We start from the raw sequence: 26,076 nt of genomic DNA, 5'->3' as shown, positions 1-26,076 counted from the left end.
GAACACATCCCCAGAATGTAATAACCCAAAAAGCTTATGAGTCAGTCTTCCTCTTATAATTAGTATGTGTCGTACGAAATTCTGCAGAATGAGTCAGTCAGAACTTTGTTTGCTTTGCTTTGTTTTCAGTATTCTTGTAAGAGAGGGTTCTAGAAATATAAGTGTTGTTTGTTGTTTTAGCACCAGTTTACTTAATGAATTATGCCAATTGGGTTTGATTATTAATCGGCTCTTTAAAATGACAAAAGTGTGCTCAACAACACTACACGTTTACGCATGTGGCAGGTTAAATTGCTCTTCTCCATCATCTGATGAATTACTACTGCCATCAATGCAAGCATCTTTTTTTTCTTTTTTTAATGAAATAGCTTTTACTGCTTGCTTTCCCTTTAACGCTAATAGTGCCATTCACATATCATTGTGCCAGGAATATAGAATAGAGTTGTTTTAATAAGGTGCAGTGTAATAAGTCTAATTTAAATAGAAAGGAGGCATTGTAAAGATTGATAATGACTTAATTTAAACACTGCAAGGCTATTAAACTGGATTGCCGGGGATTAGTGAATATGATTTTACACTGAAATAATGTGCACATAACTGTCTTGTGAATTTGTCCCAGAGTAAGTTATCAAGTGAGCATGAAAAAAAAAAGAGACAATTGCTAATGTCTTATTCTCATGTAAAAAAAACTCAAGCAAATTGCATATGGTTAGCTTGCTTGCAGTTAGAGTCATATTCCATAGATCAGTTTGGTATAATTGTTTTGGGCTTTTTTTTTTTGTCCCCAGACCCCAGTGCCTACAGCAAACTCATCACAGGGCAATCACTCTGCTGCCATCACCAAGATATGCGACGCAGACGCTCCTGAAGGTATTTTTTATCACCCACATAGTGACCAACGTCAGTGGATAACGGTTCATCATTCCATATAGGAAGGTTGATGAGAGGTTTAAAGAGAGAGGAATATCATGGAAGCTATCGAATTATAACAGAGGTTGTTTACATATAGAAGTGTTAAATGTACAGTAGCAAAAAGAGCCTGTAAAATTCTACGCGGAGGGCAGAAAAGGGTCATGTATTTTTTTTTTCTTTTGACAAGAAACCTTGACTTTAGTAGAAAAAAACCATGACTAATGTTATAAGTGAACCTCAGGTGAAACATGCAGTGTGTGGCTCCTTTAAAGAGTCTTTGGCTCTAGATCTGTGAACACCTACATTTCTTAGTTCCTTAAGTACTGTTTCCAACTTCCCATTCATCATCTCTGCTATAAAAAAAAAAAAAAAAGAGCCATGTCCTAAATCAACCAACTCTGAGATGAATGACTACAAAACAAGCTTTGAATTAAAGCAAAAATAAAAATATTAAAAATTAGTACATCTAAAAAAATACAAAAGAGTACTTATTTTTTAATAAATTAATACTTTTATTCAGACTCTTTCTGTACTTTTAGTTGTTTATATTTGTTTATATTTCAGAATTTCTATTTCAAATAAAGCTATTTTAATAACTTTTTTTAACTTTCTATTCATCAAAGAATCCTGAAATATTAAAATAATAAATAAAAAATTTTTTTAATATTATAAATCCAAAAATATTAAGCAGCACAACTGTTTTCAACATTGATAATAATAATAATAATAAATAATAATAAAAAACATTTATTGAGCAGCACATCAGCATATTAGAATGATTTCTGAAGGATCATGTGACACTGAAGACTGATGCTGAAAATTCAGCTTTACCATCACAGGAATAGATTACATTTTAAAATGTATTAATTGTACACAGTTCTTTTAAATTGCAATAAAATTTCACAATATTACTGTTTTTACTGTATTTTTGATCAAATAAATGCAGCCTTGGTGAGCTCTGAGACTTTTAAAAAACATTTTAAAAATCTTACCGCAAACATTTGAACACGTGTGTAGTTTGTTACATCTACTATGCAAATGAATCAAAAATAATAGTACAATATAAAACAAATGTATAAATACAAAAGCAAAATTTTAAGTTTTTTTTACTGTACTGTAGCTTGAGAGGCCCGATTACATCGTTCACTGTGCTTCGTGAGATTGGATCTCTTCTGCCACGATTTACGTTTTCATGGTAACAGCAATTGCTGTCTTCAGAATTATGTTGGCAGTTTAGTTCTTCATTGGGAATTTTGTAATTAAACAACTGAAATCACACTTATGGTTTCTACAGAAGCATATATCATTCATTAACAACCTCAGAGCTCATAGTAGGTCTTGTTTAAAAGATTTATATGTTATTGTTGAACATCAGTGTCTCTGTGGAGAATATGAATGGGATTTTTACTTTTGGAACCCAACAGGGCTCCAGACTAACTTTTCCACTGGTTGCACTGGTGCTACCAACTTTCTCAGTTGGTCGCACCAGCACATGATTTGGTCGCACCAAATTGTTTTTTTTTTACAACATGGAATTAATCAATGCATGCTGATGAATAGTTGTCCTAATCTGCGTACCCTAGTTTTGCACTGATGTAAAAAGACTGACAGTGACACAAGACCTCATGTTGGCAAAATGTTTTAATCTTTTAAATGAAAACCATTAAAAATAACTATAAAAAAAACACAACGCATGTTTTTTAATGTTTGATTGTATTTTATTTAGTACTGTCAATCGATTAAAACAATTAACTAGCCTATTCACGATTAATCACACTTAACATTAACGTTTTTATATATTTTATATTGTAATAATTACACATTTAATCTCCAAATTAATGTAGAAACAACATAAAGTATATTTTAAATATCTGATCTATTAGGTAGGAAATATACATAAATTGAATAAAGTTATCAAACACCTCTCAGTCTTCACTGTAATTTTCTTTGATTTTATTTTTTTACATTAATGTATCACAGAAGCGGGTTTATTAGGCTGCTGTCGCTTTAAGATCTGATGCATACAATACGGATCTGGATCTGACAAGCATCCGATGTGGTCACAACTCTTTGCGTTAAAGGGATAGTTCACTTTGAAATTAATTTTTTATATGTTTTAGCTTACTTCAAGGGCATCCAAGATGTAGGTGTCTTTGTTTCCGCAGTAGTTCCAATTTTGATATTTTTAGGTCAAACCGTTCTTGTCTGTCAGTCATATAATGCAGGTCTATGGTCACTGTCTCAAAACACAAGCACAGAGTCCAAATTAAAACAATTCCCCATCGTCCAAATTAAACAATTCCCCATCGTAAGTACACATTGATAGCCTAAGACACGAAACGAGTGGTTTGTGTGAGAAAACGAACAGTATTTATATCGTTGTTATCTCTTGAACACAGCACACGTCCAAGTGATCTGACGGCGCGGGCGGGTATAGATATATACATAGATGTCGCCTTGGCTACGGTTTCGTTCCAATGAACTGCAGTAGAGAAGGCGACATCTAGTGTATACATCTATACCCGCCCGCGGGCGGGTATAGATGTATACACTAGATGTCGCTTGGCTACGGTTTCGTTCCAATGAACTGCAGTAGCCAAGGCGACATCTATGTATATATCTATACCCGCCCGCGCCGTCAGATCATTTGGACGTGTGCTGTGTTCAAGAGATAACAACGATATAAATATAAAACACTTTTTTAACTAATTCAATACTGTGCTTCCAAGGATATTCGACAAAGTGAACATTTTGGCATACTTTTGTGTGTTTTTGTCCGTTCAAGCATGAAAGAGAACTCAATGAACTCAAGCCTGTGCTCTCGTCATCAGTTGTGTCTGAGGCTGTATGCTGGCGCGTTGGCTTGTTATTCCTGAATTCCTGTACGTTCGTTAATAAATAAACTGCAAGTGTCTTGTGGAAGAACATTGTAGCCGGAGCTACTTCTTTCAGTTAATGTCTATGGCGAGGCACTGGGCAACTCCGCAGCCGAGCCGACCCCGGGATAAAATAGTCAGAATATAAACACTTATTATAGGCGTACCGTAGTGATTTTGAACATAAGTTACGGACTGCAGCAGCTGCTGGTACAACGGCGTTCTGTTGCGCATGTGTGAATTGAACTGATTAGTACATGACCATGCACTCGCACAAATGCGACCACATACAATTTTAACTCGCTCTTTCTCAAAAAATGGTCGCAGTCTGGAACCCTGCCCAACTGTTGTGCTGTTCTCACCCTTTATATGCAACAGTCTGATATTTACTTGTTCTTTCTGAACTGTTTGTGTTCTCGATTATAGTGAGGTGGCCATGCAAATACAAGCTTGACTATATATCAGTCGCCCCCTGATCCAAACAGTTCTAAATATTTATTTGTATGTCTGTTATGAAGAGATGAGCCGAGTACTCAGTAAATAGAATGAAATGGATTTTGCAGAGGACAGTTTGCATATAAGAAGCTGCAGCTATTAATGATGATAGATGTGAGATGAAATCGTAAACCAGCAGGAGACAGACTCAGAATCTGAATAGGAGATAAAAATCATTTCAGGTGCGACAGACCATTGCATTTTTGTACTGCTGTATCTGTTTTAACATATCCGAGTGTTTGGTTTTGTGTGCTCAGTCAATGAGGAAAGACAATGTCTTCGTAATACAAAGATATGAAGTTAGATGTCATGCCTGCAGAAAATGACCCTTGCAGCTTTGCTCGGTTTTCATTACGAAAGGGTGAGACGGCAAATAGCACAGTCTGTCAGAGGGAGATCTACATTAATTAAAATGCTGTAAAATTAGTGGCTTAAACCAGCGAAAGTGTTAATTACGATCTATAAGGTTAATTGCCACCATACGTTTGCAGTTAATTGCCGATAGATCTGTGTGTTTTGAGTGTGCAGTCCACAAAGGCAGCATCTATTTCAATGTATTATAGAGACTGCAGTCAGAGATTGTATTCTCATGATGGCAGAAGGGGGAAAATGTGATTTAAAAGTACCGGATTTACAGTAAAAGCTTTGATTTAATGTTTTAACAGCGAGATGTCACGTTGTGACTGGTTATTTTAAGCTCTTTAACATCTAGTTAATTTAATACTAGGTTTGTCTCTCAGTGTGTTTTTGACACATTTTATGAGATCAACTTCAAACCCTGGGAAATAGAGCTAAAAGTTATTCCTTAATGTCACGGTGGATTCAGATGGGATTGGTGACTGCCATCCAGCCTAAATGTGCAGTCATGATACTGTTTTCTATCCAGCGGAGGGCACTCCGATATTACAATCCAATCTCATTGAAGGATATTGGAATAATAGTGAAATCAAAAATATTAATATGCAATTGGATCAGTGAACCAAGAAGAAGTGGCCAATCTTCCTTAATGTCCTTAAGACGTGTCCCCCATCAGCTGTAACCTTTCCTAAAATACACCTCCCTGTGCTGGGCTATATTCCACCTTCTAATTGCTTCTCACTCTCTTCAAGTCCTCGGATTCTGCCAGAATATCATACTGACAGGCTAAGAATTTCCTGTACTCCCCATTTTTATAGGCTGCTATTAAAAATTCAGGTCATGTTAGACCTGACTTCAGCCGCAAAATGATCGTATTATTAGCTAGCTTTCTGAAGTAAATGTAAGTGTTGCTTGCTCAAAACTCACTCCCACGGTAGTTGCTATGCGGTTGCTAAATTGTTCTGATTCTGAATAGCTTAAAACATGTTTCTTTGCTGTTGCTAGGGTGTTCTATGTGGTTGCTAGGCAGTTGCTGCAGTGTTCAACATGGTTTTAGCATGTTTCTACCCTGTTACAGCTCGGATCCATTCAGGGTAAGTATATGCCGCTTGTTTTATCGCCTACCAGGTGAAAAGAAAAAGTCAGATTGCTCTATACAGTAATAGCACACCTCTCCTCAACAAGCCGCATGATTTTAAGTATCACTCATGTTCGTAGCACAAACGGTGCGAGTTGTACATGCTGTTCAAATCCCTAACCTTAGGTACTGTAGGAGCAACAACAATTGTGGTGTTTTCATTAGGAAATACCTCTAATAATATGATGACAGAAAAAGCTGAACAAAAAACAGTAGAAGATGGTTGCGTTGCATTAGTCTGTGTCTGCGTGAACACTTCCCCATATGCCTCCTTCAAACAATGCTTTGTATCATAACCCAATTAAGTCTCTCAAAGCCAAAATGAGGCGCTGTCTCGCACAATGGAGGATAAATCTGTGCAACAGAAGTTGCTCTGCGGGTCACCCGAAATTGATCCATCTCCAGTTGACTCACACTTTAGAACCAGCGTAGTTTTAATCCGTCTGCTTGCCAACCAGCACAGCCTCCCAATCTGTTTGTGTGGGTTTTGGCCTTTTCCCATCTGCAGTCGGTCAGCGGAGCCCAATCATTGTGTTTCTGCCACCTACCCATCATCAGCAAAACGCCTCATTACTGTTTTCAGATAGAACAGTGCAAGACAAGCTGCACACCGTCCATTAGCATGGGACTCTCCATCGCTTCACTGTGGGAAATGTGATTTCCATTTGCTTTTATTACAATTACTGTTCACATCAGTGTGATACAGCTTTTTAGAAAAAAAAAGCATGGTGCAATAAAAGGTTTTTGACAATCTACATCAATCTGGAAAGCATTTGAAATTTTCCTCGATATTATCTCATTTTAGTTTAACCAAGTTTCCTCTATTGAGGTTTGAATCCATTAGGCATGCTGAGTGGAATTAAAAGCTCCCAGCAGTTTGTTTGTGGTACAAGTTAATCGCTTATTTCGATTTGTTCTTATAATATTTCTGAATCATCTGTCTCTATCTTTCTCCAGATGGTGTATCGCAGCAAATATTTGACTGTTCCTGTGGTTGCCTCTGATATTGGGACTCTCGCCTCATTATCGGGGTTTGATTTCTGTGATTGGAGTCGCTGGCGGCTGTTTTTCACCCCGAATGATTTCTCAGATCGTTGCAGTGAAGTCAAATTTGTTGTCTTTGTTCTAGATAATAGGAACAGGCTAACAGTTGATTTTCCACGCCTGAGTCCAAAAATAGACTGTTTTTGATCCGCTTAATGATGCAGAGAGCTGGTCAGATTGGTTGAGAAAGTGAGCATAAATGATTGTTATGTGTTGACATGATTTATGGCTGTGTAATGTCCGGTAGAGGTCATTCAAATGAACATCATTCAACAGCCACTCAGATGAATGATAGACCAGCTCTAACAAAACAAAGTCTACTCGGGCAACTGGATGAATTGGTGTTTCATGTTGATTATAAGATGGTTTGAACGTTCAACATATAGGCTACGCTTTGGTCCCTTTATATGTGTGTGTATATATATATATCAAAATTAATAAAGAAATACAATTGATGGACAGTCCATCTCAGAGCTAGGAGCGGACCTGTTCCTTAGGACCTGTGGTCCGCGGATCCAGTTCCCACACAAGACCCCATCCTCCAATCTTTGCTGGCCCTGTCCACCAATCTGCTTCCTCCGACGTTCCCGCCTGACTTCCTGGTCCCATCTCCTCCACTGGTTATGACCAGTCCCCTGGATCCGTCGGCTCTGCTGGTGTTGTTCAGCTCCTCAGCTCTGCCCCCGCCTTTAGCTCCATGCGTCTCGTCATCTGCACTTCGGGCCTCCAGTCCCATGTCTCCACCTCGGCCTGTCGGCCCATCGGCTACGCCCCGGCTCTGCGTTCCTTCGTCTCCACTGTAGCCCGCCTGCACTGTGACTCCTCCGGGCTCCCTCGTCCCTTCAGATCAGCGTCGGTCGATCTTCTCTCAGCTTCTCGGGTCTCTGGCTGCGCCTCTCCTGTCCACCCCTTGGCTGCACCAGGCTTCTGCCTTCCTCTGGTCAGCCGAGTCCCTGTCTCCGCCTCAGTTCCGTTAGCCAGCAGCTCCGCCTTGGGCTTCCGGGCCGTGGATGCCGCTCTGGTCCGTCGGTCTTGTTAGTTTCTATGGCTACACAATAATTATTATTTGGTTCAGATGTTCCTGTTTAGTTCCCTCGTTCAACCTGTGTATACTTTCTGTTTTGTTTGCTCATGGTTCCGTCTCATCTAAATTTAGTGGTTGTGTTCCCTGCTATTCTCTGCTATGCTAGTCTGTTTTGAGTATATGGATTAAAGAGATCAAACTTTCCTTGGATTATTCTCGTTGCGCAAGTGCAATTATACAGTACAGCTACTTCTGATAATATGTGCATCCTTTTTTGTACTTCTGCCATATACAGTGAGGAAAATAAGTATTTGAACACCCTACTATTTTGCAAGTTCTCCCACTTGGAAATCATGGAGGGGTCTGAAATTGTCATCGTAGGTGCATGTCCACTGTGAGAGACATAGGCTAATCTAAAAAAAAAAATCCAGAAATCACAATATATGATTTTTTTAACTATTTATTTGTATGATACAGCTGCAAATAAGTATTTGAACACCTGTCTATCAGCTAGAATTCTGACCCTCAAAGACCTGTTAGTCTGCCTTTAAAATGTCCACCTCCACTCCATTTATTATCCTAAATTAGATGCACCTGTTTGAGGTCGTTAGCTGCATAAAGTCACCTGTCCACCCCATACAATCAGTAAGAATCCAACTACTAACATGGCCAAGACCAAAGAGCTGTCCAAAGACACTAGAGACAAAATTGTACACCTCCACAAGGCTGGAAAGGGCTACGGGGAAATTGCCAAGCAGCTTGGTGAAAAAAGGTCCACTGTTGGAGCAATCATTAGAAAATGGAAGAAGCTAAACATGACTGTCAGTCTCCCTCGGACTGGGGCTCCATGCAAGATCTCACCTCGTGGGGTCTCAATGATCCTAAGAAAGGTGAAAAATCAGCCCAGAACTACACGGGAGGAGCTGGTCAATGACCTGAAAAGAGCTGGGACCACCGTTTCCAAGGTTACTGTTGGTAATACACTAAGACGTCATGGTTTGAAATCATGCATGGCACGGAAGGTTCCCCTGCTTAAACCAGCACATGTCAAGGCCCGTCTTAAGTTTGCCAATGACCATTTGGATGATCCAGAGGAGTCATGGGAGAAAGTCATGTGGTCAGATGAGACCAAAATAGAACTTTTTGGTCATAATTCCACTAAACGTGTTTGGAGGAAGAAGAATGATGAGTACCATCCCAAGAACACCATCCCTACTGTGAAGCATGGGGGTGGTAGCATCATGCTTTGGGGGTGTTTTTCTGCACATGGGACAGGGCGACTGCACTGTATTAAGGAGAGGATGACTGGGGCCATGTATTGCGAGATTTTGGGGAACAACCTCCTTCCCTCAGTTAGAGCATTGAAGATGGGTCGAGGCTGGGTCTTCCAACATGACAATGACCCGAAGCACACAGCCAGGATAACCAAGGAGTGGCTCTGTAAGAAGCATATCAAGGTTCTGGCGTGGCCTAGCCAGTCTCCAGACCTAAACCCAATAGAGAATCTTTGGAGGGAGCTCAAACTCCGTGTTTCTCAGCGACAGCCCAGAAACCTGACTGATCTAGAGAAGATCTGTGTGGAGGAGTGGGCCAAAATCCCTCCTGCAGTGTGTGCAAACCTGGTGAAAAACTACAGGAAACGTTTGACCTCTGTAATTGCAAACAAAGGCTACTGTACCAAATATTAACATTGATTTTCTCAGGTGTTCAAATACTTATTTGCAGCTGTATCATACAAATAAATAGTTAAAAAATCATACATTGTTATTTCTGGATTTTTTTTTTTTTAGATTATGTCTCTCACAGTGGACATGCACCTACGATGACAATTTCAGACCCCTCCATGATTTCTAAGTGGGAGAACTTGCAAAATAGCAGGGTGTTCAAATACTTATTTTCCTCACTGTACATGTTTAATTTATTTTATAAAACAATCAGTTTTGATTTACTTAAGTTAATGTGCCATGTTAATGTGTCACAGATGTATGTATAGTATTATATTGACTAATTATGCTTTCTATATAATTAGATTATATTATGTTTTAAAATACTCAATCAGACTACAGGTTACTTTTTTATTGATTATAATAATTACATAATATTCACATAATAGAAGCAAGTTAGTCATAATTTGAATAATTTATTGAGTTTCCCTAATCGTTCCTATCTAAAAATAAAAATAATAATAAAAAGCCTATTGTTTCTATATGTTTGGAAAATCATCTAGTTTTGTGAAATTGCACACACAGATCGGCCACCAGTTATACGACTATAATTACACAGAAAATTAAGTGGCCACCTTTTATTTTAAAATGATTTATTTATTTTAATTGAATGTTTTTAAGATTTAATAATATAAGATTTAATTAATAATAATTATAAACTTTTCATAAGTTTACAAACCCCTTGTAGTTCCTCCACTAACCCCAGTTTAGGAAACGTAATGGAATTTTCTTTCTCTTTGTATTATTTTTATATGATAAAGTGTCAAGTTAGGTCAAAAGAAATGTAAAAGTAATCAAAATGTAGTAAGATTATATTTTCTAAAATGTCTATTTTTGTAGAAAATAGAACCTACAAAGGCTGAGAACCTCCTTTTATTTTTTTTAAGAGTTTCTGGCCTTTTTTGTGTGTGTGCTGGTCACAAAATTATATATATTTTTTTCTTCTGCAGTTTGGATGCTGATATGGTCGTAGGGATTAATTTGATGCTCATGAACACAAAAGTGTCCATTGTTGAACTCTTTTTTTCTCTTAAAGAGAAATTAAGGACTCGCCTTTTGTTCTTTCAAAGAGTAGTAAATGACAAAAAGCAGGTTAAGACAGAGTGCCTCAAGTAGCTGCTTAATTATTGTAATTGAATGAGTAATCAATTCAGCCGTTTCCTCAATTCTCTCCAGACTCTACTCTCAACCTATCATCTGTCACTTTGAGACCCTTGATGAGAAGAGAGTTTCCTGGCTTCGTCCTCTCCGTTCCTGTTGACCTGCAGCAAAAACCTGCCCTGCTAGCTGGCCTGTAGATGAAAGAATTGAATAATATCGACTTTTTTCTCGCTCTCTCTACTTTTGTTGCCGTTTTTCATCTGCAGTCCACTCGCTCTGCCAGATCGTTCCCTCTTGTGCAGCAACCCGATTCTTCTCATCACTCTGGAAGCTGCTCTGTCTTGCGTAACAGAATCAGAATCAGAATCAGAATCAGAAAGAGCTTTATTGCCAAGTGTGCTTGCACCCACAAGGAATTTTTCTTGGTACTGAAGCTTCCAGTGCACATATACAAATACAAATACAACAAGAACATAGTAATACAAATTCTAAGAATGAAAATATATAAAAAATAAATAAAAATAGTATAAAGTAAAAAAGTAGGGTCACAGTTGGGTTTAGTCTGAATAAACATTTACAGATTATGAACATATTTACAGTATTTGAGTAGTATGAATAATATAAATATCACCTGAATTAGAGAATATTACACTAGACAGTGGGAGTCTAGCGCATGTTACAGATTATAAACATATTTACAGTATTTGAGTAGTATGAATAATATAGATATAAATATCACCTGAGTTTATTGCACTAGACAGTGGGAGTATTGCACTTACAGGCATATGCCTTGGGGGGCATGTTAAGTGTTCAGAAGGGAAATGGCCTGTGGAAAGAAACTGTTCCTGTGCCTGGAAGTTCTTGTGGCCAGTGATCTGTGTCGCCGTCCTGACGGTAACAGTTCAAACAGGGGGTGTCCAGGGTGAGTGGAGTCTGTGATGATTTTACCTGCTCTCTTCCTCACTCTGGAAGAGTACAGGTCCTGGAGGGTTGGCAGGGGGGCACCAATAATCCTCTCTGCAGTCCGGACTGTCCGTTGTAGTCTCCTGATGTCCGATTTGGTAGCTGAACCAAACCAGACAGTGATGGAAGTGCTTAAGACAGACTCAATGACGGCTGAGTAGAACTGGATCAGCAGCTCCTGTGGCAGATTGAACTTCTTCAGCTGGCGAAGGAAGTACAGTCTCTGCTGGGCCTTTTTCACAATGGAGTCAATGTGATTTGCCCACTTCAGGTCCTGGGAGATGGTAGAGCCCAGGAACCTGAATGACTCCACTGCTTCCACAGTGCTGTTCATGATGGTGAGAGGAGGGAGTGCTGGGGGTTTTCTCCTGAAGTCCACGATCATCTCCACTGTTTTGAGCGTGTTCAGCTCAAGGTTGTTATAACTGCACCAGACAGCCAGCTGTTCAACCCCCAGTCTGTAAGCAGACTCGTCACCATTTTGGATGAGACCGATGACAGTGGTGTCGTCTGCAAATTTCAGGAGCTTGACAGAGGGGTCTTTAGAAGTGCAGTCATTAGTGTACAGGGAGAAGAGCAGTGGGGAGAGAACGCACCCTTGGGGGGCGCCAGTGCTGATGGTGAGGGTCCTGGATGTGAGTTTCCCCAGTCTCACTAGCTGCTGCCGGTCCGTCAGGAAGCTGGAGATCCACTGACAGATTGTGGATGGCATGGAGAGCTGAGTCAGTTTGGCTGTGAGAAGATCAGGGATGATGGTATTGAAGGCCGAACTGAAGTCCACAAATAAGATCCGTGCATAAGTCCCAGGTCTGTCAAGATGTTGCAGGATATAGTGCAGTCCCATGTTGACTGCATCATCCACAGACCTGTTTGCTCTGTAAGCAAACTGAAGGGGATCCATCAGGGGTCCGGTGATGTCCTTCAGATAGGCCAACACCAGTCTTTCAAACGACTTCATGACCACAGACGTGAGAGCGACAGGTCTGTAGTCATTAAGTCCAGTGATTTTAGTTTTTTTGGGAACCGGAATGATAGTGGAGCGTTTGAAGCAGCAGGGAACTTCACACTGCTCCAATGATCTGTTGAAGATCTGCGTGAAGACTGGGGCCAGTTGGTCAGCACAGGCTTTTAGACAAGCAGATGAGATGCCGTCTGGGCCTGAAGCTTTCCTAGTCTTCTGTTTTTTGAAGACTCTGCTCACGTCCTCCACACAGACCTTAAGCTCAGGTTGGATGGCAGAAGGGGGGAGGAGAGGGGTTGCAGGAGGTGATGGTGGATGTGTGAAGTGCACATCAGAGCGGGTGTGGGGTGTGAGTCTGGGCTTCTCAAACCTGCAATAGAATGCATTGAGAGTGTCAGCCAGTTGTTGATTCTCCACAGATGGGGGGGATGGTGACTTGTAGTTGGTGATGTTCCTCAGGCCTCTCCAGACTGATGCCGGGTCGTTGGCTGAAAACTGGTTTTTCAGCTTTTCAGAGTAGCTTCTTTTAGCAACTCTGATCTCCTTTGTCAGCCGTTGCACAACAGCCGTTGCACAACCAGGCGTGAGTGGGTGGAAGTGTCAAGCAGGGAGAACACATGCGACAGGGAGGGCGCGGTATCCAACCGAGAGCATCTCTCCCCGCAGGGCCCGACCCGTGCTCTCGAACCCCGCCACTTCCACGCCTCAAGTCGACAGAGCAAGAGGCGAGTCCTGCTTCACAGAGCACAGCTTGGATTGGCAATAATGCCAGGGTTGGGTTGTCCTTCAAGCGCAAGAGGAAGTGCTTTGTGTTTGAGTGATGGAGAGTGTCAATTAGTGCCGGGCGGTATGATGGGATATACCGTGCGGCAGTAGGAATGTATCATCCGGTAAGGTAGTAGATATATTTGTGTTGCTGGTAGTCAGCAGGACTGCTTTACGTTATTTTCACGTGAAAGTGAAATACGAATAAATGTGAAAATACAGAGTGTGACATCCTAAACAAGTCAAAATGTGGAAGAACTTGTTATTATGGGGTGCTGTATTAAGAGTTTAGTTGCTTGCAGTTGCCAAGCAACGTCACAACTTGACACATTTATATAGACTTCAGTTGATGTGCAGTTATAGATGCAGATATTGACTATTTAATGGCTTTGAACGTGGCATTCAATCAGAATTTCAAGTTTGTATTTGTTTTATATGTACATTTCATATATATATATATATGTCTCACAAATGAATTAGGTTGAATAGCTGTCAGCTGTTAAATTTAAGTACATAATTAGATAATACCAGTTTAGGTCACCAATTACTAAGAAATGCTTAATTTTATTTAGTCTGTGGTGTAAAAAGGTCGCATTAGAAATTAAAGAAAAAACACTTAAGCAAAACATGGTCAGGTCAAAGTGTCTGAATAATTTTTGGTCCAAAATTTTTATACATTTTACTGGTAGTCCACTGTATGAAGAATTGTGGGTAGAATATGTCACAGTTTATTTTGCTATCCTCACTTACATAAATTATATATATTGTCCTGTACCCACTAGTAAAAAAATATCTATATATTCAAATAAAATATTTTTTATGAAATAAGACTCAATAAAATATTAACTCAAGAGTTACATATAATCAGCAGAAAAAGCAATATTGGGATACATATTATCCGTACCCTAAATTAGTCATGCCGTGATATAAAATTACGGTTATACCGTCTACCCTTTAGTAAAAGGGCAGTAAAACAGCCCTGGGATTAATCAGATCTTGCTATGTATGCAGAATTCGTGTTTAAACCTCTGCTGAAGGCATCTGCACTGCTGAATGCACAGCTATGGAGTGCATTTGACATAAAAGACACCACTTATGTATTTACGTGTATGCATTCAACAGGCAACTGTATTATCATTTTCCTTAGTCTTTCAGATTTATTTTAGCTTGTGCACATGTCTCTTCCTGTCTCTCTTTGCACTCGTTTAATGATATTATATTTGTTCATTTTAGTTCAGATATATGCAGTGTATCTGGAGGATCAAGTGTTGTTGCCATGGCTACCATCCACCAAGTCACTTGGTGTGCCAATAGATTCAGGAGCCGCAAATTAAAATGAAACTTACAATGTTCTGCTCTCCCCTCCAGTCGGCCAGGCATAAATTTTCTCATCCTGTCAGATTGATTTCTAACCATGGTCTAATGAACGCCTGATGCTCGTCTGGCTCTCAGCAAATGCACAGATGTGGTGTGTTTGGAAAAATATATCCTGTTGATTTTTAATGCACTGATCTTAAGAGCTCGAAGCACTGTTGAATCAAGATAGAAAATAAATAATAAAGATTTAAAAAATGAAATATTCATGCCTCTGTTACATTATAAGGCATTTTCAGATACTCCAAAGAAGATTAAAAGATAGTTTAGTCTTACTGTTAAAGGATTAGTTCTGTCAATATTTCCTCAGTCATAATGTTTCATAATCAGTGTGAACACTCGTTCATCTTCGAAACACAGATACAGATCGTTTTAATGAAATCCAAGAGCTTTCTGTCCCTCCATACGTGACTACCACATTCAAGGTCCAGAACGGTAGGAAAGACATCAATAAAGTAATCCATGTGACACCAGTGGTTTAACCTCAGTAATTATGAAGCGACGCGAGTGCTTTGTTTGCACAAAAATAAATTATCCAAATCGAGTTTATGGAACAAAAGTACATCAGCTCTCGAATTAACACAACACACATGCGTCTGGTTGCAGGTACATTTTTTTTTTGTAAATAAAGTTAATTAATGACAGAATTTTAATTTCTCGGTGAACTAACCCTTTATTAATCTATATGATGTGTGCATAATAGTTGACTTTACTTCAGGATTCAGAAAACTTGGAATATAACATACAAGTTCAAAATACTGTATATAATTGTGTTTTTAATTAATAAAAATATAACCGTATTAAAGGTACACTATGTAACTTTTAAAAACAAAACTTCATGCATTTTGCAGAACATTGTTTTGGTTATGCTTCGGCTCTGCCTGACTGTGCGGATGAATATGGTTCTCTCTCATAACTAAAAAAAAAGAGTGCGCTTATCCTACTGCTCATAAAACATTCACAATTAGGCTTATTGATGCTGACTGATGCTGTATTTACTCATTTGAATTTTATTAATTTTGTAAAAAAAAAAGTTGCATATTGTACCTTTTTAAGGTTTTGGAATGGAATGAGGGTGAGTAAATAATGACAGCATTTTCAGTTTGAAGTGATGGACAGTTGAAAGGAAATCACAATTACATATCTCTGATCAAGTTTATCTGATTATCTTTAATGTCATTACTCGGCATGCATTTATTTTCTCATAAACCTCTTAGAACTTTAGGAAACTTGTCTAATCCACAGTTTTAATTAAATTCTCATTCTCCATCTCACTGGTGTGCATTCCAAATCTGCTCAGTTTGACTGAAGGGAACATTGGCACCATCTCAAGCACGCCTGTGACATTTTTATATTTCAGCTCATTGAATTGAGTGAATGTTCATAATGCTTTTTACAAAAAAGATGTGTTTGGGGGTAGGTTACTAAGTTACCATGGTATTACCATGATTTTTTGCAATGCATGATGTCTTTATCATGATGTTTGTTTTTAAATTACAGTTTAATATTTTATTAATTCAGTCCCATATTATCTAAATATATTGCCATATGATGTTAAACTTTCTTTTAGTTGAAAATAGGATTTCATAAGCGTCATATGTCTGACATGGGAAGCCATGACACATTATAATGCTGAAGAAATCAAGTGTTCACCCTACTGTCAGGACTGTTCCCTAGCAACTGCATCAGGGATGTTCAGGAGAGAATGATGTTTGATTTGTTCAAAGATGGCAGATACTTATGCTCGGGTTTTTTTTACAATACAATTTCTTTTCTTCACAACACAAATCACTGTTTAGTCATTATCTGGATGAATTGGGCTTCGCTCTCACGGAGGTCGGCAGATGCCAGTCATTCTGTTTGTTCCTAAACCTGAGATTCTTTACCACAATGTGTTATTCTGTAGCTACAGATACTGCTGTAATGAAGAGACAGAGAGATAATATCCAAATGTCAGTGATTGATCAATTTGTTTGAAGGAAAGAACAGAAATAAGTTGTTTTGTGATAGTTCTATCAAAGGTGCTTGTTGAATGAATACAGGAAATGTATTTTTCAGAATAGTGAATTGTTTCTTTGAACTGTATTTATTGCATATTATATTGTAAATGTCTTCTGAAGAATATTTACCTGGAATATATGAATATCATCCAACACAGTTTCAGAGGGACATCTAACATGAAAGACCAACATTGGCCAATGTGGTTGCAGCAGGACACTTTACCTTTTAAAGTGATTTTTAAGTGACTTTTAAAGGGAAGTTTCAAAAAAGAGAAGTTCTTTTATCATTTATCATATCTGCTCTTCCATACCATGAATGGGGTCAGGAACTGTCAAGCTCTGAAAATGAATAAAAAGCCCCATAAAAGCAGTTCATATGACTCATGCACTGAATTCCATGTCTTGTGAAGCCATATAGGATCATAATATGTGAAGAACAGAATGAAATTTAAATTGGAAAGTTTTAAATAATTAAAATCTGGTCACTGAGGGATGCTTCATCCCTAAGGAAGAGAACTCTAGGGATTAAGCAATTCCATACCATCTAACTCCTTAATGTCGAAGGCAAGATTTTTTGGGGGATTCTGGCGAAGAGGCTGACCACCTTTATGATGGAAAACGGGTACATAGACACGTCCGTCCAAAAGGGGGGAGTTCCAGGGGTAGTGGGCTGTCTTGAGCACACCAGCATAATCACCAAGATTATCGAAGATGCGAAGAAGAACCTTGGTGACCTGGATGTTCTGTGGCTGGATTTAACAAATGCGTTTGGGACGATACCCCATAAGCTGGTGGATTTGATGTTGAAGACCTACGATATCCCAGAGTGTTTCCAGAAGCTCTTGCAGCATTACTATGAAAACTTAAACATGCGCTTCACCTGTGGAGACTTTAACACCAAATGGCAGAGGCTAGAGGTGGGCATTGTCACTGGCTGTACAATCTCAGTGATTTTGTTTTCGGCAGCGATGAACCACCTTGTTAAATCAGAAGAGTTGGCAAGTGGCATCCAGCAGGTACCTATAAGAGCATTTATGGACGACCTCACCATCACGGCAAAATCAGTACCTGAAGGGAGATGGACCTTGGAGGATCTGGTTGAGCTCCCCGATTGGGCAAGGATGGAGTTCAATCCAGGAAAGTCCAGAAGCCTGGTTTTGAGGAAGGGGTGCATCCAGGACTGGTTCCGTTTCAGGATCAAAGATACCATCATCCCAACGGTCCAAGAGAGACCGGTGAAGATCTTGGGCAAATGGTACAGGGCAGACCTTCATGATAAGCAGAGTGTGAGGGAGATGATTATTCAAACAGATACCTGGTTGACCTCCCTAGGGAAGAGCGGCCTACCCGGTGAGTATAAGGCCTGGAGTTACCAACACGGCTGTTACCTAGGCTGCTCTGGCCCCTGCTAGTTTATGAGATACCTGTCTCTACCGTCGAGGGATTGGAGAGGAAGATTAACACCTATTTGAGGAGGTGGCTGGGCGTCGGATAAAGTTCTTGATGTGTTCTGTCTACGATGTCCTGCCTACTCCATCAAACCTCCATATTTGGGGGATGGGAGAGAGCCCCAGCTGCTCGCTGTGTGGAAAGCCAGCCAATCTTGAGCATGTCCTTTCAGCATGCCGGTCAAGCTCGGCAGACAGGAAATTCCAGTGGTATCATGATAAGATCCTGTCTCGGTTGGCGGATGGTGTGGAACAGGCATGGAAGAAGGGTGAACAACTTTCCGACGGGCATCACTTTATCCATTTGGTCAGTACAGGAGAGAGCACTGCAGCAGGACAGAGGAGCAGAGGGGTCTTGGCCTCAGCAAATGACTGGGAGATACGGGAAGACCTGTACCAATAGAGGTCGGCTGCAGAGGTTTTTCTGGACAGTCGCTCTGGAGAACCCTTGGATTGTTAGGGATTGAAGAGATGGCCAGGCAACGGCTGATAGGCAATGTCATTGAACAGGCGGAAACAGCATCTAATTGGATTTGGATACAGCGGGAGGTGTGGTGGCAGAGCCAACCTGTTGAAGGACTAAAAACAGCATAGAGTTGGGTGGTGGTCAGCAGGGGTAGATCCAGGACGCTGGATCTGCTGTCAAGCCCTCCCAGAGTGTTATGGACTTAAATCGACGAAACACCAAGGAAGGGGGGTGCCCATCTGATGACCGGCTGTAGCCACCAAACTCTTGTATTGTTGAGAGATGTAGCCAAGCCTTGAGCTGGCCCAGGGAGAGAAGGACTGTGCTTGAAAGGAGGAGAGAAGGAGAGGAGAGATCTGGCTCATAGATGGGGCAGGGCAGAGTACCTGTAAAGGTGGACCAGCTGAGATGATCACATTGTATTTTGTTAATTACTTGATATTTGAGTGAGATTTGAGACCTTTGTCATTTTAACATTTGCAGTTTTTTCTTAAAATACAGTTTGTTTCATGTATTTTTTTTTTCTCAAACTAATTTCCACTTATCAAAATTTGTATTTATCAAATGATAAATTATATATGTGTTGTTGTATAAACACACATTAAAAAGATTTGTATATGTTTTTGAAAGAAGTCTCTTATGCTCATCAAGGCTGCATTTATTTGATCAAAATACTGTAAAACAGTAATATTCTCAAATATTATTACAATTTAAATGAACTGTTTTCTATTTTAATATAATTTATTTATTCATGTGATTGCAAAGCTGAATTTTTGGCATCAATACTCGAGTCTTCAGTGTCACACGATCCTTCAGAAATCATTCTAATATGCTTATATATGCTTGGTGCAAATGTTGAAAACTTATGCTGTGCTGCTTAAAGTTTTTGTGGAAATCCTGATATTTTTTTCAGGATTCTTTGATTAATATATTGAGTTCAAAAGAACAGCATTTATTTTAAATAGATTTTTTTTGTAACCATGTTAAAGTCTTTACCGACACTTTCATTTTGTCACTTTAATGCATCATAATTTAATGCATTTCATGCTGAATAAAAGGATTAATTCCTTTCAAAAATCGTACTGACCCCAAACTTTTGAACAGTATATGGCTTTAAATTATTAATATGCGGTTAAAACCAGAGCTATATTCAAATCCACAGTATTCACATGCTCCATTTTCTTTCTCCACGCACATTTACCCAGAGAGGTGCTATGGATGACTAGAGTCTGTCTGTTATATTGCTGCTATAAATATGAGGATTGGTAACAGGTGAGACAGCAGCTCTGATATCACTCATGCTCTACTGCTGCACTCCTCCACTGCACTTTCAATCAGATTTTATTCTAACCTCACAAGATTATTTGTAGTGAAAAGTGCCACCTTTTTTTGATTGTATGCAATTTCGCACTCGATCTGACGCCCTACCATTCCGCAGCTTCCTCAATGTGAACATTACACTCACCTTTTCTGCTGCTTTTTCTCTTCCCCTTGAGGTCGTTCTGGAAAGCCCATGCCTTCTCGCTGCCTGTTTTTGGCTCTCACTTTTATTCCTTTGTGATAAAGGTTTGCGAATGCTCCAGTTGAAGCTTTTTGAGAAATCAGTGCCAACTTTAGGCATCTGTTGGCTAAACAAAAAAAAAAGAGACAGATTGAAAGACAGAGAGAGTGCATTTGCTTCCAATTTAGTGACTGATCACACTTCCAGGATTTGTGTTTCTTGTCCTCAAAAATGAAAATGTTGTCGATTGTCAACCCTCATGTTGATCTAAACCTATATGACTTTATTTCTTCCTTAGAACACAACAGGACGATTTCGAAGAGTTGTGCTGGTTGATCTTTTCCATGCATATAGAATAAATGAGGGCACGCTTCAAAATGGATGAAAAGGCATCCGTAGTACAGATTAATTGTTCACTGTATTCCAAGTTTTCTGAAGACATATGGTAGATTTGTATAATGAGGAAAAGACCATGTAAGTGAAAATGAAGATCTTTACATTCACATTAATGTGTTCATCAAGGTTTGGACGGTTTATTCTTTTCAGTTTTAATTCTTCAGATGGATCAGTTCGCAAAACAGAAGTGATATAAATAATTAATTATTCATGAATCAGACAGAAATGGTTATGTCTGATTCATGACTGATTTTCAATAAATCAGTTCATCTAGTTCACAAACCTGGTCTAAATGGTCTTTTCGAGTTGACTTGCTCACTCATTGATCGGTCACAGTGGTTAACAGCTCACTTGGGGGAAAAGTTTCTCACACAAAGCTGTCATATGACTTCAAAAGACTTAAGAATACATTGCATGAATCATGCGGACAAATTTTAATGATACTTTTATGTTGCCTTTTACTTCCTTTTTGAAGCTTAAATGCCTCAGTTTCCATTTATTGGAAATGCATTAAAAAGAGTGAACAGTACAATTCTACAAAATCCTCCTTTTGTGTGTCCCACAGAAGAAAGTAAGTCATTCTGGTTTTGAATGGCATGAGGGTGAGTAAAAGGATGACACAATTTTCTTTTATTGGTTGAACTATTGCTTTAAACCATCGATCGCTTGTTTTCCTCCCTTTGTTCTATCTGAATTCACCCCCGGTCTGGTGCATTGAGAGCTGGCTATAATTACTCAGCTAAGCACTAAAACAGAGCAGATAATTAAGGAACACTTTAATTAATAGCCACGTCAGGCACCGCCTGGCACGGGTCCATGCCGCCATGTGCACCCCATGGTGTTACTTTAGTGGTAGATGTGGGCTGCTGGTACATAGAGAGAGTCTAATACATCTTAATGGAGTCTCATTTAAGCTGATTCAGACCCAGTGCACACAGTTCTCATATACATGCTGTTACTGAGACTGCAAAAAATGCAATACAATAGCATTTGTTTCATTTACAGTCATTGATATAACAGGCTTGCTTTTTATTTTTATTTTTTGTAATGTAATGCAAGTAATGAAAAAGTTGAGGTTTTCATGGCGTATAGGTCCTAAAGCAGGACTGGCCCATGGCATAGGCGACATAGGCAATTACCTTGGGCTCAAAATGACAGGGGGGTGCCACATGAGAGGCAAGCACGCTTCTACGGCACCCTCAGTTGTAACTGTAATAATATCATATTTGACAAACACCCCAGAGCATATTTGTGTTTGCGCTCTGAAAAGTGTTACAAGGGTTTCTATTTACAATGTGTTTTTGCAGCGTTGAGCAATGAAGCCAATCACAGACATGTTTATCTCTTGAATGCAATGGCCAGTCAGAAGTGTTTTAAGTTAGTCAGATTCCACTCACCGCTCTAAACGCCAGAGTTTCTGTTTAGTGCTGGGTACTGCACGCTCACGAATCCTCTCTTTATAACAATTTAAGTTTCGACACGATGTAAATAAGAGATTCATTGTGCAATTTGGACAGCTTCATTGATTATAACAGAACTTTGTAAGATTGCGATGAACTGAGATGAGTGACAGCTTTTTAGTGATTTTTAAATGGAGGGCTCTTTGCACATGTATGCCAATTAACATCCTTTTAGTACTTCTGATCACAATATGTGACAAAAAAACTTAATAGCAAAGACTTTATATATAGAAAGACATTGCAGTAGAATTACTATGAATGGGAGAAAGTGCAACGCGCAATATGGCGGAGTAATGGCGCTTTTCCATTACCAGTACCAGCTCAGCTCGACTCGCCTCGCTTTTCGCTCCGTTTTCCATTGCAGATAGTACCTCCACAATAGAACCTGGTCGTCATAGCAACGCCGCAGGAAAGTGCCTTGACATAATCTTCTACGCGACACACACCCGCTACCCACACACACAGGACAATGGAGGAAATCGAGTGTATGCTGTTTTTGTTTTTGCTGTTTTTTTATTCAGGATACTCCGTCTGGCGCGTGCTATGATGATGCAGTGAATAGTGACGATTCTCTCTGACCAATCAGCAGTCTGCCGTGTTTTCACGTCACATTTTAGTATCGCCTCAGCTCGCTCAGAACCTCGCCGGAGGTGATACGAAAAAAAGGTACTACTTTTACACAGTGGAAAACCCAAAAAAGGCGAGTGGAGTCGAGTTGATGCGAGCTGGTACTGTGTAGTGGAAAAGCGCCATAAGTCCCGCCTTCTAAGTAATAAAGCCATTCGCTTTTTTAGAAGCTCCGTTGGCTATAGAAACAGTCAGTGTTCTGAGACATGCGCTTATGACTGCACATGTGCATTGGCTTCTCCAACCTGAAAATTGTAGGGGGGTTTTGTCATGATTTGAGCATTTAGAAACCGCATTTGAGACATTTGGTGTCAGTTTTTATTGGTGAAATTTAATTGTAAGCTTTGAAACAGACAGATTTTGATTGAGTACTGCATTCGTAATGAAGCTTTTTATAACCAACAGTGGGTTCATCATCATCGGGAACCAGAAGGCTAAGAGACATATCTAATGGCGCTTTTCCATTACCAGTACCAGCTCGACTCGACTCGACTCGCCTCGACTCAGCTCGGCTCGGCTCGCTTTTCGCTCCGTTTTCCATTGCAGATAGTACCTCCACAATAGTACCTGGACGTCATAGCGACGCCGCAGGAAACTGCCGTGACTTAATCTTTTACGCGAGACGCGCGAGACACACCCGCTACCCACCCGCTACCCACACACACACACACAGGGCAAAGGAGGAAATCGAGTGTATGCTGTTTTTGGATGTTTTTGTTTTTGTTTTTGCTGTTTTTTATTCAGGAGACTCCGTCTGGCGCGTGCAATGATGACGCAGTGAATAGTGACGATTCTCTCTGACCAATCAGCAGTCTGGCGTGTTTTCACGTCACATTTTAGTATCGCCTCAGCTCGCCTCAGCCCGCTTAGAACCTCGCCGGAGGTGGTACGAAAAAAAGTACAGGTACAACTTTTACACAGTGGAAAACCAAACAGAGCCGAGTCGAGCCGAGCCGAGGCGAGCTGGTACTGTGTAGTGGAAAAGCGCCATTAGAGACATAATATCCAGACCTCAAGACAATATAGGGTAATATCATAATATATAATATCAGACCTCAAGACAGGATAGGGTGAGGATAAGGGTGTTTTCAAGACCCATCTCTGTGGTTCACTCAGATTGAGTTGAGCCAGGCAACTTTCCATCGAGAGCAATGGCCAGAGGTTCAGCGGTTCCGGAAAACCCGGGTACGTAGTGAAATGTGCAGAGTGCTTTCAGAAAACATTGTAGAGAAAGGGCAAAAACAATCAAAAATCCCCAAACAAACTGAGAGGTTGAGAGAATGTTCTTCTCATAGGGAGAGAGCACTTTAGAGCACTTTTCCTCTATTTCCATCCTGTTCTTTTTCAGTGTATACACAGAAACAAATGAGTCATCATTAATAATGCATGCTTTCAGAGAGGGCTGCTCCGCTGTACTGACCACACACTGAACTCACGCTCTGACACAGGCTTCTTTTCAGTCACTTCCCTCTGTTAATGGGATAATTTCCTCAGAAATGAAAACTGTTATTATGAGCTCACACTCATCTTGTTCCAAACCTTTCTCATTTTCTCAGAAAGGAGAAAATTGTGAAGAATTGTTTAACAGTTCTAGCCATTACCATCTCTACAATGACAGTAAAAAGAGGTCCAAATGCGGTCATTCCAAAGTCTTTTTTTGAAGTCATACAATAACTTTATGTGAGTAAAAGAACAAAATTGAAGTCATTATTCACTCATAATCATGCAGCTGTATCCAAAATTGGCATGTTACCAATGCCATTTAGACATTGATGACGTTGATTGATGATATTTTTTTATATGTATTATTATATACACTACTATTAAAAAGTTTAGGGTCAGTGAGATTTTTCTTTTCTTTTTTGAATACTTTTATTCAGCAAGGATGCATTAAATTGATCAAAAGAACATTGAAGACAATGTTACAAAGGATTTTGGTTTCTCATAAATAGATATACAGTTATATAGACTGCTTTTGAACTTTCTATTCATCAGAGTATCCTGGAAATAAAAATGTATCACGTTTCCACAAAAATATGATGCAGACAAACTGTTTTCAACTTTAAACATTCTTTAAAATGTTTATTGAGCAGCAAATCAGCATATTAGAATGATTTCTGAAGGATCATGTGACACTGAAGACTGGAGAAATGATGCTGAAAATTCAGCTTTGCCATCACAGGAATAAATTACTTTTTAAATTATATTAAAACAGAAATCAATTATTTAAAATTGTAATGGTATTTTACAATTCTAATGTTATTCTGTATTTTTGAAAAGAAAAGCAGCCTTGATGAGCATAAGAGACTTTAAAAAAAAATCACACCGACCCCAAAGTATTGAACAGTAGTGCATATAAGCCAGTCTTATTTTTTCTGTTTTACATTAATTATATTTAATTCAAAAGTTTAATTTTCATCTCACTCAAAGCTGTTGTATGGCTTTAGAAGACTAAGACTTAAGTGCAGTATGTACTACTTTTATAGTATTCTACAATATTTCTATTTCTAGTGGTCACTTTGTCACAAACTCCCATATCCAGTCACCTTAGCACACTACATTTCCCAGCATCCCTCCTGTTCCTTACCTGCACCTCATCAGTACACTCATCACCTCTGGCATATAAGCACACACCTGTGCTCATTGTCTCACACTCATTGTCTGGTTTATGACTCGGACTATGTATTACTTACCTGTATTCCTTACCTGTGAATATTACCTTTATACAATATACATTTATAAATTCAGATTTTTCATACATTTTTACTTTTGTATTCCACAAACAAAATAGCAGAGTACAGATTTGTAAAACATGAGGGTGAGTAAACGATGACAGAATTTTCTATATGTGGGTGAACTACCCCTTTAACAGTCAGTGCTGAAAAGGCCCATGCCACACATACCGAGCGAGTGAGCAGACTGTGGGTCTGAATGGCTGTGGTCTTTGGCAGGCGTTCTCCGTCAGCAGTGACTGCGATCTGAAGGTGAACCGGGTCAGTGTGTACACGATGATATGTTTAGCCAGAGCACTGTTGAGAACCATCTGCCCCGTAACTCAGGTGAGCATCTGCTGAGCTGCAGATGGCAGGAAAAGTGCAAGAGGGGAGGACGGTGCCTGCTCTCAAACAGGTCCAGTTTCTACTGAGCCAGAACTAGAGGACTGGTTCTATCTATCTGTCTGAATCTATCTATCGTTCGTCTGTCTATCTGTCTGTTTGTCTTTATCTATCTATCTATCTATCTATCTATCTATCTATCTATCTATCTATCTATCTATCTATCTATCTATCTATCTATCTATCTATCTATCTATCTATCTATCTATCTATCTATCTATCTATCTATCTATCTATCATCTATCATTTGTCTGTCTGTATATTGTCCGGCTCTATCTGTCTGTCTCATCTATATGTATGTCTGTCTATATCTACAGTGAGGAAAATA

At 39.5% G+C, this 26,076-nt stretch overlaps 1 protein-coding gene across 2 annotated transcripts in view; it reads left to right on the top strand.

Annotated features, from left to right (window-relative positions):
* The window catches only part of lmbrd1 (LMBR1 domain containing 1), a 96,278-nt gene that overhangs the window by 63,904 nt on the left and 6,298 nt on the right, over positions 1–26,076 (top strand). For both annotated transcript variants that reach the window (XR_014625550.1, XM_084390747.1), the window contains exon 14: positions 789–870. Coding sequence is in view for 1 of the 2 variants with exons in the window: in XM_084390747.1 (XP_084246873.1) it covers positions 789–870 (82 nt within the window). In the remaining variant the exon portion in view is untranslated. The remainder of the gene's footprint in view (positions 1–788; positions 871–26,076) is intronic.

Source organism: Rutilus rutilus (assembly GCF_951802725.1).
Source record: "Rutilus rutilus genome assembly, chromosome: 20".
NCBI classification, from domain to species: Eukaryota; Metazoa; Chordata; class Actinopteri; order Cypriniformes; family Leuciscidae; genus Rutilus; species Rutilus rutilus.
Note: the sequence above shows the minus strand (reverse complement) of the source record. Positions and strands in the feature narration are given on the sequence as shown.